This window comes from Aptenodytes forsteri, unplaced genomic scaffold (assembly GCF_000699145.1).
Source record: "Aptenodytes forsteri isolate BGI_AS27 unplaced genomic scaffold, ASM69914v1 Scaffold273, whole genome shotgun sequence".
Classification (NCBI taxonomy): domain Eukaryota; kingdom Metazoa; phylum Chordata; class Aves; order Sphenisciformes; family Spheniscidae; genus Aptenodytes; species Aptenodytes forsteri.
Genome location: NW_008795041.1, coordinates 326,014 through 339,121, shown reverse-complemented (window position 1 = coordinate 339,121; position 13,108 = coordinate 326,014). Strand labels below are relative to the sequence as shown.

Sequence of the window (13,108 nt, the reverse complement as noted above, 5' to 3'; positions counted from 1 at the left end):
CGCCTCTTGTCTCTGCTGGCGCCGGTCGGACTTGTCACCCGGGACTAGGCTGGGCTTCCTCATCTCATTTCACGTCTGTCATATTGCCTGGGAAACTTCCTCTGCCCAATACAACTCCGAGCAAAAAGGAGAAAAAAAAAAAGCCATTTCCTTTAATGTTACAACTGCTGGAAAACACAGCCGACAAGTTCCTCTTAAAATATAATTGCAACATCACTGCTTTACGGGAAGCGAGACCTGGAACATAGGACCGCAGGGAAAGCACTTAATCTCTACTCCTTTTGTGTAACGTGAGAAAAGACTAGGCTTTTCTATGCCGTAGGACTCTCCGTTGGGAGATTTAATGCCTTTTAAAGTATTCTGAGGCTTTTCAAAAAGATCTTAAGTACAAATTGCTCCTGCTCTAAGGCTCTAATCCGGTGAATTGAAAATGAGTTTGGGTATTTGAGGAGGCGGCTGTGCCGTTTTTTTGTCGTTTTCAGTAGTAAACGCAAATGCAACCATACCAGTGCTGGACATGGTTTGTCTGAAATTTGGGTGTATTCACTCGCTACCTGGTGATTCTGACACCCGTTTCTGAAACTTGTGTATCCTTTCGACTATCTTTCCTTTGACTGACCTCGTTCAGTGGAATCCTTTGTATTATTGGTACTTCCAAATCTTGTGTAACATCTGCCACCGCTATAGAAATACATAATGTAGTTTGGGTTTTGGATGGCTATCTTGCTTCCTCTTTGGTTTTCCTCACAGAAATCTTTTTAGAGCTAAGAGACTGAGATTAATCCTTTTTTTTCCTCCTTCTAATTCAACAGATGCAGTTTATGTTGCTTTTTAGTCGCCAGGGGAAACTGAGACTCCAGAAGTGGTATGTCCCATTATCTGACAAAGAAAAGAAGAAAATCACAAGGGAACTTGTTCAAACAGTATTAGCCCGCAAACCGAAAATGTGCAGCTTCCTGGAATGGAGAGACCTGAAGATTGTCTACAAAAGGTTGTTCTGTCTCGCTAACCTCGTAATTGCCGTACATAACAAACAACGTAATAAGTAGCAAGAAAATAATGAAGGTTGATTTTTTTTCTTTTTTTGTTGTTTTTTTTTTCCTTCCTTCTGCTGGTTATGGAGAAGACTGACTTTTCCCTTGAATCTAATTTGATAACCAAGTAGGAATCATTCATGTGTGGAAAATCACTCATGCGTTTAGAAATGTGTTGAAGAAAAGAAATGAGGTTTCCTTCTACTTTCATAAGGAGTGGTGGTTCTTAGTTCTCTGTTTAGATTCACACAGTACATAAATGCATACAAATATGAAGCATGTAAGATTTAATAGGTGATAAAGAAAAACTAAATTTTATAAACATTTACCTCAGGCAGTGACTTCATAAATCACCTGAAAATGTAACTTGCTTTTAAAGGCTCATAGAAATAAGGAACTCATTCTTTCAGAGTACCTTGTTTGTTTTTTGGTTTTTTTTTTTTAAATTATTTTTTTGCTATGAATACAAAAAGGCATTTCTCCTAATTGAAGAAATCACGGCTAGCTTTCTTTTGGTGGAAGTACTGTATAATTTTCTTTGCAATAGTTTCATTTCTCAGCTGTTCCCTAACTTTTCTAGGAGTATTTGGCAAGCATTTTTTAGCTTTGTGCTGATCTTTAGAATGTATTACAACATAGAGGTGTGAAAATAATTTTCTCTACAAGTAACAGTATTTCTCATCCTGATTTGGTAGGCTACATCTCTTCCAGCTAAAGCTGGTGCTACGAAACCTTGAGTTATCTCCCTTCCCTAGTTACTTACAAACTTCAGAAGGTTTATGCATTCTTATTTTCTCTTTGAGATGGTAAATAATTTGTGCTCTACAATAAATATTGTAGTATTTTCTCTGTAGGGAGGACTGAGAGAACTGGAGCTGAAATGAAGAGTTTGTAACTCTTTTCCGGCGTACCAAATGGGTATAATCAAAAAGGTTTAGATGTTTCAAGTCCTGGTTTCAGATATACATTGGTGCATGTAACATCATGCATATGAATGTTACCAGTCTAATGCATGTAGTTCTTTAACACAAGGAGGAGGAAAGAGGAGGAACAACGTGCTTAAAGAAAGCATACACGGTTTTTTCTTCTGCTGCTCAATTTCCTCACAGAACTTCTTGTACATACCTATAGACAAGCTTACTCAAATGCTTTGTGTGCTCCCTTAAGCAATAATGCCTGTAAGTGCTCGTTCAGCTGGGCTTTTATGGGACTAGATCAGAAAAATTAGGCATGAGTAGGCTAGTCTGTTCCTTTCCTTGCCCAGTCTTGAACAGCAGTAGCTGTTTTGGTGGTGAGTTGATTCCACACAGCTGCTTTCCCTCCCTGTTTATTGCTGGTAACAACTACTTGTCATGTCCTTTTGTGTCTAGGGAACTGGTGGAAGTTTGGGTATGACTGTTCGAGTTGCTGAAAGTTGTGGTGTTCATGCATCTCAGTAGTGTGCTGTGGGTCCTGTGGTCAAGGATAATGAAGAAATTTGCTGGGAGATGTATCTAGACCGTTTTGGGCTGGATGTAGACTGCAGTCCATTTGCTAGACTGCTGGTGTGCACAGCTGACTGCAGTAGCTTATTTCACTCTCTGCAAACCAATCTGGCACAGTTGGCCTACGAAATCTTGCTTAAGATTAGCTTGTATCAAGCTAATGAACATTTCAAATCTTGTTTTACTTTTGCTTTTTTGGCAAGTTTCATTAGGCTAAAACATCACCAGAAGGACTGGGTATAAGAGGTGATAGTTTAAATTCCTGTATCTGATAACATTAACAGCTTTTAGGTTTGTGGGACAGACTTCTTCCAACCATCACACTGTAACTAAAGTTGATGAGTACCAAGTCTAGTATGATTTCTTTGAAAAGGGAGATCTATTACAGCTCAAAAATAGATAATCCCAAGAAGACAACCACAATAGTCAAAGTCTAATACTTTCTGAAAGGTGGGTGGCTTAGAGAGAAACACATTTGCAGGAACTTTGTGTGGTTTGTGAAATTGCAAGAGGTCCTCCCAATTGCTCACAGACAAAAGGCTCTTGAGCATCTCTAGTAAGATCTGTTCTTGTCTGATCTATTACTGGGAAGGATCTGAACCTCCTGGTGCAAATGTTTTTCAATATAAGCTATAAAAGTATGTGCATAGTGCTATTGTGAGTCTTAAATTGCTGAAATTGATGTGCTATTTTTGTTTTTAGAGTGTATTTACTGTCAACATGTGAGAGAGAAGTGACCTAGATATTGTGACTCAAAGAATGGTTGGCATTATTAGAAGTGTACTCCAGGGTCTCATTGATGTACCTTTTCGCAAGAACAGAATGAACTCAAATGCAAAATTGGCAAGCCAGTAGCTTTTGCTGCCTTCTGATACTTAACAGTTATCAAGAAAGCTGGACTATTTTGATTAGCCTCCTTAGCTCTGTAGCATTTCATCCTTATAGGATGCTTTCTGAATGGAACTTCAAGAAAATAGAACTAAGTGTTTTAAAATCCATCTGAATGTGTGTGACTAACTTTTATTTTCCTTGGTTTCATACACGTAGCATTGATAACGGTTGCAAAATAGGATCAGACGTTGCCGCCTTAATTTTTTTCTTTAGTGCGCTACAAAACACAAATGGAAAGGTGCCCTGCTCTTGACATGGTTCATGAATTGGGATGTACGTATTCTGTAGCAGGTTTGGAAGAGAGTTTTTCAGGCTGGTAGGCACTGGAAGATTGAAAAAGAATGTGAGCTTCTAACTTCAAGAGACGAATAGAGATTTGAAGTGACTTACTGGGGGCAAAAAAAAAGAAATTCGAATGTGGGGAGCCAACAACAATTGCACTTAATGAAAATAGAGAGGGAGTCATCTGCAGACAGCTGATTAGAAACTTAGCAAACACAATGAATGATCGCTCTTCACATTTTGTCATTTTAAAAACTAACTGTAGTGGTGTTTGGAGCATGTAGGGTAGAAGTTCATGCAGCTTTCCCCTTGTGGCAGAGAAATGTGTTAAATGTTAAAATTTCTAATTTTACTAAAAAAAGGAACTTAAGAAAGGATGTAATTTTTTTTTTTCTTTTAAGATCTCAGCTGTTCCCTATTTTAGTTTCTGGCAGTATGAGTTCTGTTCATTCTGTAGTATATTGCAGTCAAAATCAGAAATTGCAGAATAACCGATTTTTATGTAAATTTTACTTTGTTAGCGTTTGGTTAACTGAGATCATGGGACTTGGTTATTGTTGATTGGTAATTTGATTAAGGATTGTGGCTTTGCTTTTATGTGTCAGTTTGGAACTGCATTTGCAGTATAAATTTATAAAACTGTCATAGCTTGTGCTGCCTTTAATGTTGTGGCAATCGTCTTTTACTTTAACACAAAATAACCATAATCATAGGTTACATTAAAGACTTAGAAAAAATAAGTTTTAAAACTTTCTTTTTACCCTCCCTCCACTGAAAGAAACAGCGAAAGAGCCCATTCTGCAAGTAGCGTATGTCTTAGCTCAAAGTACTGTGAACTTAAGGTGCAGTCATGTGGCTAGTGGTACGTGCCCAGCAGTTGACATGATCCCTATCTTTCTTTATGTACATCTTGGCTGCCAGTTGTTAAAAATGTTACTATGGTGTCAATTAAGTGGCTCTGTAAAACTGACTGAATGCAATGATTATAGTGAATTAGGTACTTGGGTTTGATTGTTTTAACTTGATCAGGTCCTCTTTGTACACGTTTCTAGTTCATGTGGCACTAGGAGGACCTCAGTATCAAGAAGCAGCAGCTTTATCTTAGAGGATTAGCAGTACCAAGCTTTTGTTCATTTCTAAAACTACTGGGGGGTATAGCCTTGCTGAAATAAGAAACTGTAAAAGAAATGCTTGACTTTGGTAGTGTTATTGTTGATTTCTGTATTCTTGACTGAATAGTGACTGATCTGCCTGTCCTAGAGTCTCAGAACTTCTTGTTTTATTAAAGAAATGTGTAAGTTTTTTGGAGGAGAAAAAAATCTTTTGCCAAGGACAACTTTTTAGTGGTCCAGTTTTTACAGTGTCAACTATCACCAAACCACAGATTCTTGGGCTACCTTAAGCACTTGTCTGCCTCTTAAAGGCAGGTTGGTTGTCATTTGCAGTTCAGCTCTGCTCCTGCCAAACTCTGTAAGCTTTAAATTTCTGCAATTAGGATCTATGTGCAAAGTGACTTAAATGTTGACAGACTTATGGCTTGCTTGCAGCTTTACCTGGTGACAAACTTCCAGGGATGACTTCAAGCAGGTGTTCTGTCATCTAGTAGGAGAACACCACTGAACTGGCAGGATTTGCAAGTTATGCTCTGCCCACAGTGACCTGATCTCCCAACAGAGTTACTGAACCTGGTTGTGAGCAGAGTAGTAGAGGAGAACTCTGCTGAAGCATTGCCTGCCAATTGTGAGGCTTCCCACTACCGAACTGTTGAGGGGGAGGTTCATGAATTTGTTTCCTATCACAAAAAAACCCTAAGGTCATCTATCTGAAGGCAGGAATTTGTGTAAGTATTTGTACCTCCTGTGTTTTCTTTTTGTTCTTTTACTCCATATTACATTTTTAGGTGATTTTTTCCAAACTGTTTTTGGTGTCTCTGTTTTTGGTCCCCTTTCTGACAAGTGGGGGATGTTTATCATAAAATATTTCCCTAAATGAGCGTAAGCAGCTGAGTTGGGTCTGATGATTCTGTTAATAATACCTACTGAGAAAAAAATCCCCACAATTGCAATAGGAATAAAAAGGGCAGAGTGTTTCTTGCAGACTGCACTACATTTGCTTGTGTGATGCGGCATACTTTACTATCAGGATTTGCCTTTTCATTGGGTGCATATGAAAGACAGGTTTCTGTCAGGCTCATTAGGAAGACACAACGCTTCTGCAGAGCAGACATCTTTTTCAGCCCGAGTACAGTAATCTACTCATCTTTGAATGGACACTCTATGTAAGCTTCTACACTTGGCAAAACCTCTAGTTTATCTGCTGTAGACTATATGTGGACACTTATTTCTGAAGCCCTGGCCTGCAGAGGAAAAAAATTACAATAAACTATTGCCTTTGAGAATTTGGGTCTGAAGAAAGGTATAACTTTGTAGTATGCTTATGCCCTTTGCAATGATGGCTGACTTGTTTATACTCTTCCACTGTTTGCCATGTAGGCTTATTGAATCTTCATTTGTTTTCTTCTGTTGAGTAGTAATCTATTAGTCATGGTTGCTACTTAAATATACTTTGAAAAATATTCTCTGCATATAATGATAGATACCCAGGCCTCCATTTTGCGTTAAGATGCCCACTGAGTAGTTTTTGTTTCTCAGTATTCTTTCTCCAAAACTGCAGTTGGCAGAGCTTGAATGTGTAGTCTACTCACTAGCTGCCAAATAAAGTCTTTCAAAAGTATGTTACATGTTCTTTTAAATGAGGACACTGAGAGCAGACCGCTTTTTGGGAAAGTATTTTATGTTAGGTAGTCTCCCTCTCTGCCCCTCCCTCCCCGCCCTTTTTTGCGGGTATTTGCATAAAATAGTTGTATGCATCAAAAGAGACCAAAAGAGTAATAGGGAAGCACAAAAGGACTGTCCCACGTGGATAAATTTCAAATATTTGAGTCAAATTTGATAAGGTCTGCTGGTATGTGTTTCAACTTGTGTTTAAGCACTATAAGGGAACAGTTTAACTACACTTCATCACAATCAGTGCTGCTCGTCTGAATATGAAGAAAGCTCTGTTTAGATGGATTTGGCCTGAGTGCTAGTAGTTAGCGTAAATGTCAACTAATGTGCCAAAGCTCTTTTTTTCTACAATGAAATACGGGTGACGTGGAGTTTGACTTAAATTCCTCAGTAGGTTTGGAAACATATTTTTTCTTTATAGTATCACTTTCCAATACTTTTTTAAATAGCTTTGTCTAAAAAATGCCTTATACAGATTGAATCTTGCAAGCTACTACAATAACTGTAAATGTCCTTGAAAAATTTGTGAGGCACAAACACAACAGTGTAAAATCAAAAGAGCTGTGCTCAGATAGGACTTCTGATGAGCTGATGAGTCACCATGGTGAAGAGATGAAGGAGCAAGGGAATTGAAGTGTTAAGTGCTTCAATGGAGGTGTCTTCCTCTCTTCCCCCCCATCATGTTTTGTGGTAGGATGGAAAGAAGTTGTAGGCAGTAATTTTTTTTATAATAGTTTAAAACTTCTGAATAAAAGTTATTCCGATTAGTTGTTCATGATGAAGCCGTAGCAATCTGACTCAGCTAGAGGAGAGTGGGGGGACTTGCAGGTCATACATGATGCTAGGTGAGCGGCTGGGAGACAAATTTGAACATACTGCAAAATACAACAATTTTTGCAGGACTTCTAGCCAAAAACCCTGACAGTTTCTTAGGGGGCTTACAAAGTCCCAGCTGACAAAATAATGCGTAACGTTTAAAAGGTGTATGCATTTCTGTGTATGGGAAACATATGCATCTTAAACTTGGCATTCACATGTGAATGACTTCTTTTTCAATAGGGCTGGCTACTCAGAGTGCTTAATGTGGCCAGTTGTCCTCTCTAAGCAGGCAAACAAAAGCTGTTTCTGGTTCATGTAAATTATCTGTTACAACAGGTGTTACTTGAAATCTCATTTGTGCCGTGTGTCTGTATGGCATACGGTTTTGGCACTTTAGAAAAGACTAAATGGGTTTTTCAGCTTTCATTCCTGTTTTGTTTTTGCATCAGCTTTTTTAAACATGACTCGAACAAGTGAATGGTAGAGCACAGTAGAACTGGATGGTCTTTTTGTTAAAGTGGAACCCAAGATCATATCTGAAGTAAAGAATTCCCCGTCTTCCAAGGTGGAAGTGGATTGCCAGAAACTAGCTGATGGCCTCTCATTAGTCTGATACCAGGACAGTTGGTAGTGATCGAGTTGTTGACTTAATAGCAATTGGGGTGTATGACATTAGTGTTAGTTTCGGAGTTTTTTGGGCATTTGTTAAATTCCCTATAAAGACCAAATCCAAATTGCTAATTCAATTTATCTTTCCCAAGGCATTTTCTATAGTTTTTAATATTTCTGTGTGTAGCTTGTGTGATAAAAAATTAAGATTGAATCTGTTGATTAGTATACCAGTGTTTGGATGTTGCAGATAGTGGAGAAAATACCTTGCCTCAGAACTCTGCCGAGAGGCCAAAAAATCAAATACATTTCCTTTTCCAGCCACCTCTTAGGTTAGTTTAATTCCGTCAGCTAAAGGATGGTAAAGACTGAAGTCTTGCTTGACTCAAGGAAACAGATCCCTTTTGTACATGCGTATGTCTGCTGGTCTTTCAGCCATTCTTTGGTAGAACTTGCATGGCTGTTGATTTAGGGTAACAGTAGGCTAAACTTGAGTATGAAGGACTACTGAGAACATAATACATCTCAAGTGCATTCATTTTGCTCATGTTCTTATGCTAACATCAGGATTATTTTGTTATTACAGATATGCAAGTCTCTATTTCTGCTGTGCTATTGAAGATCAGGACAATGAACTAATAACTCTGGAAATAATTCATCGCTATGTAGAACTTCTTGACAAGTATTTTGGCAGTGTGAGTTAGTAATTTCTTTTTAATTTTTATAGATTCACAGTCTCTTTATATTATGTCATTTTGTTTTATGCCCACAGCACTTTTAAAAAACATCATCAATTAGCTGTTGAAAAGGTGCATCTAACACATTTTATGTTGCTTGCTTGGTCAAACTAAACTGATGGTTGCCTATATAACTGTTAAAATACAAAATTAAATTATTAATTTGCGAGAAGAACTGTTACTAATCTGGTGTTAATTGCCTGTATTTATTTCATTTTGTAGTGGTCTCACTTGAGGTCAGATAAAATCTTATCCTTAGCTTTCTGTCTAGGTGCCCAGCTTTCCTTCTCCCTGGCACTGCTCTAGTGTGTGAACGCTTCTTACATCTGCTTCCAAAGGAGATGTAAGTTGGTTGTGAACTAGCAGGAGCGGTAAGGAAAGACAGACACCTGCTTACCCAGGTAGCAAGCACAAACAACTGTAGTAGTGTACATTAGCACTCTTAGAAAAACTGCTGCTCATCCTTCTGCCTTCCTAGCCCTTCTGACTATGAAATGCACAGGATGAATAAGAAATTTGAGATTAATGTGTTTTCACATTTTTCTGTAAGATTGCATGATCTGCCTTTGGATACTGCAGGCACAAAGAGAACTTTTATAGGGATATTCTCTTGCCTCATGAAGAGCCACGTCATACTGACAGTTGTGAATTGAAACCTTTTTAACGATGAAAACTTTTTTCAAAGAGGTTGCTATAACTGTTTTTAACTCAAGCAAAAAAAGATTTTTTTAATTTTTTTTTCTCAAAGGACTGATTGGTTTTAGCAAAAAAAGATTTTTTTAATTTTTTTTTTTCAAGGGACTGATTGTTTTTTTTTTTCTTGCCCCATTTCTTAAAAGGTTATAGCCTGATGCTAACATCTTGATTTGATGAAGTTTGGTGAAGCTGTGAACAGGTTAAGTTTTGTGAGAGGATATACCTCAATAGATAGTATCCTTCCACTTTGCAATAATGCTTGATGTTCTTTTTAGGTATGTGAACTTGATATCATCTTCAATTTTGAAAAAGCCTATTTCATTCTGGATGAGTTCCTTTTAGGAGGGGAAGTTCAGGAGACTTCCAAGAAAAATGTTCTCAAAGCCATTGAACAGGCAGATCTTTTACAGGAGGTAAGCAAATTCAACTTCTCTGGGCAAAGTATCAGCATGGTAGGCTGTGACTCGAAAAAGCTCCTGTTTCTCTAAGCTTGTAGAAGGTGCTTTTTAGCATGCTTAGCATGTAGTTTCTAGATAGTTGTCCTAATTGTGCAATATGATGATGTTATCTGCTCTCCTCATTTTGTTTGGCTTGTGTATATTGTAACCTACTGTGATTTTGTGTTTTGCTAGAAATTCAAGTGGCTGTTTTATGTGTATACCTAGATAATTATAGTTCATGCTACTTTAACTTAGTTTTGTTCATGTGTCTAACTTCTTTTTATTAATCAACCATTAGTTTTTTGTCATACCTGATGCATGTTCACTTCTTTACTGTTTCATTGCTGAAATCCAGAAGCTAGACTCTCTTCTTTGAGACTCATTCAGGTATAGTTCTTATTCTAAAGACCTGCCTTTCTGCTATAGGTTGCTTACTCTGGAACATTTCTGATTTTTAAGTTAACAAAGCGGTAATAGCAGTGCCATAGAAACATACAGAATGAACTATAAGAATATTTGGTTTTTCACTTAGAATGCTTTTGTTATTCATTACTAACTTTGAAGAAAGACAGACAGGTTGCACCTCTACCATGTTTCTTCGGAAAACGTTTGATGGGAAGGGCTTCAATGGTATAGAAAAAGTTCGTATCATTTCCCCATGTTTCTCCATCCTATGCTGGTTTGTTTTGGGGTTTTTGTTTGTGTGGTTGTTTTACCGAATTGCTGTAGTCTTGAGATCAGTGTTAAGGTCTTTGAATGTCTAAATGGACAGTCACAAAATTCTGGAGTGCGGGGGGAATCATCAGTCTTGTGTGCAAGTTAGTGGAACATGCTGTTTAACAGGGATGATGAACCTTAATTTTTTAAAATGTACTGAGGTTCACTGGTAAGATTCTATATAAATGTAAGCTCCTCTATTTTTTCCCTTTATGTGAACCTTCAATTTGTTATTTCGTCCTGTGAGTTAATTGCTTAATTCTCATATAAGCATTCTGTGTTCCACTTGGTACTCTTTTTTGTTGAACATGGTATTAATAGGATGGGGAAACACATAATGTTCTTTACCCTTTGAACATGGTATTAATAGGATGGGGAAACACATAATGTTCTTTACCCTTGTAGTTGTGTTTGTAATCCTTTCAGAGTACAGGCAAATCCACAGCACGTTAAAGTTCTTGTCTGTCACCAGATAGTGTCATGAACAAAGTCAGCCATTACACACAGATTTGCTGCCCTGTTTTTCTGGGAAGGAAATGCATGCACTTATTTACTGCTTGTGTTCTGATGCAGGTTTTGTTGAGCCTTTCTTTACTCTTAGAAGGAGTTATCTTAACCAGAAGTCCTATTGCAGTTTACAAAGGGGGAGGGAAAATAATTGGTTTATTCTCTTAAAATCTTTTGCTCCTCTTTATATGAAAACAGGTATAACAGATTAGTTATCTATTCCAGTCTGTCTCCTGCAAATGCACAGTTAATTATACATAAAATGGAATTACTGTATCTTTTCTCATTCTCACTGTTTTTGAATTTTGTTTTCACCATTTTCTTAGGTCTCTTCTAAAGCAAAAATGCATTCTACCTCTAGGAATTAATTACTGATTTTCTATCCAAACAACTAACATTCTCTTTTACACTTAGTATAATTTCAAGTTAAAAATTTTATGCAAAAGGAAGTATCACTTTTTCAATGGGAGACTTTTCCCTTGCCCTGATAGCTTTACTCTGATTAGCCTTCCTTTCCCCATCTCTTTGAGATTTTCTGTTATGTCAAGGTTTATTAAATCTTTTCTGATTAAATTGGAATGTAAGTTTATCACAGCACCACTGTAGTCTTATGTTTGATTTTTATGTTTTTCATTCTTAGTTATATTATATTGACTGTTGATCAAGTATAAAACTACTCCATATATCTGATTTTTAGTTTATAAAATCCATAGAAGTCTGAGTTCATATTTAAATTGAGCTTCCAATAAAGTTGGACTTTTTCTGCAGAGGTTTGTTTTTTGTATCAACTGCTGCTATGTGCATGCTGAGTTTGATGAAGAGGGTTGTTAAAATAATAGTGTGTCACAACTGGAGACTTTTTGGTACTTTCAGTTAATTTCTGCTTCCCAGAATACTTCAAAGCTACCAGAATGAAATGTGGTTTGATTCCAAATGCAAACCATTTCTAGCAGGGTTGTTACGTGTTTGTTTTTGACCATGTCAGATTCTAATTATGTGCAACAAAAGGACTTTTATTTGGCCCTGAGTACTCATATTGCCTAATTTAAAAATTAGTAATCAGTGTTGAACACACAACATTATTAATTAGTAACACTACATACATTAATGTATGAAGCACCTTAAAGATTAAAAGCTGTACAGAATACTTACACAAAGGAAAATCATTACAAACACATTAAGTAGCTATTTGTGTGATGTTAAAAGAAAATATGCAGAGGCATAAATTGCTGAATAGTGAATTAGTTCTTAATAGCCTTGCCTACTTGTATTTCTGTGGCAGTTTTCCAGGATGTACTTACGTTTCTGAGCACCTACTTCAGTTTGTTATTAAGTTCTTGGTGCTGTGCAGTCCACTTACTAACTGCTAGAGTTTGTGTGACAGAAACATACTAACTTTTTAAGCCTTTTTCACCATTCCTTTCTTGTTAGCTCTTCAATAATGTGCTCGGTTCAAATATTCATTCCCTAACCCCCCCCATTTATTACCACCTGATAACTTACCGATAGTCAGTCGTCAATACTGGCTGTGTTATCCATATGAATGGTAGTAAAAACTAATTATTCCAGTGCTTCCATGCTTCCTTGTAAATTGATTGCTAGAAATACTTTTGATCAAAAGAATGCTGTCACACGTCTTGTTTGATAATTTTGTGTCTTGTTTGCTATAGAAATTTATAATCACTAGTTAAGTATTTAAAAGGCATGCATTTCTGAAAAGGTGTTTTTTTGTTTGTATGTACAACTCCATTATACTGAGAGAAGAGAATTGGCAGATGCAGTATGTTGTTGCATGAGTTATATACATGTGGTGTGTGGAACAACTGAAAGATAATCCTGTGCATGATTTCATGATACTTAAATTTTTTAATGCATGAAACTAGCAACAAAATATGTTCTATGCAAAAGAGAGGATCTGATTTTTTTTATCACTTAAAAGTCTAATTGCTGTGTTTTTATTTGATGGTCCAAGTAATTCAGTATGGTGCTTGGAAGTTCATAGTCATTTACTGTGCTAAAACACTACAATCAAGGAGTTAATAATTCTAATATCTAAAACAGGCAGTTATGTATATATTTAAAAGCAAATCTATACAGACTCCCTCA

General features: G+C 36.9%; 1 protein-coding gene across 5 annotated transcripts in view; it reads left to right on the top strand.

Annotated features, from left to right (window-relative positions):
• Positions 1-784: 784 nt before the first annotated feature.
• AP1S2 (adaptor related protein complex 1 sigma 2 subunit) overlaps positions 785-13,108 on the top strand; it is a 33,991-nt gene continuing 21,667 nt past the window's right edge. For all 5 annotated transcript variants that reach the window (XR_657442.2, XR_657443.2, XR_002086154.1 and 2 more), the window contains exons 1-3: positions 785-991; positions 8,492-8,600; positions 9,614-9,751. Coding sequence is in view for 2 of the 5 variants with exons in the window: in XM_009276872.2 (XP_009275147.1) it covers positions 813-991; positions 8,492-8,600; positions 9,614-9,751 (426 nt within the window). In the remaining 3 variants the exon portion in view is untranslated. The remainder of the gene's footprint in view (positions 992-8,491; positions 8,601-9,613; positions 9,752-13,108) is intronic.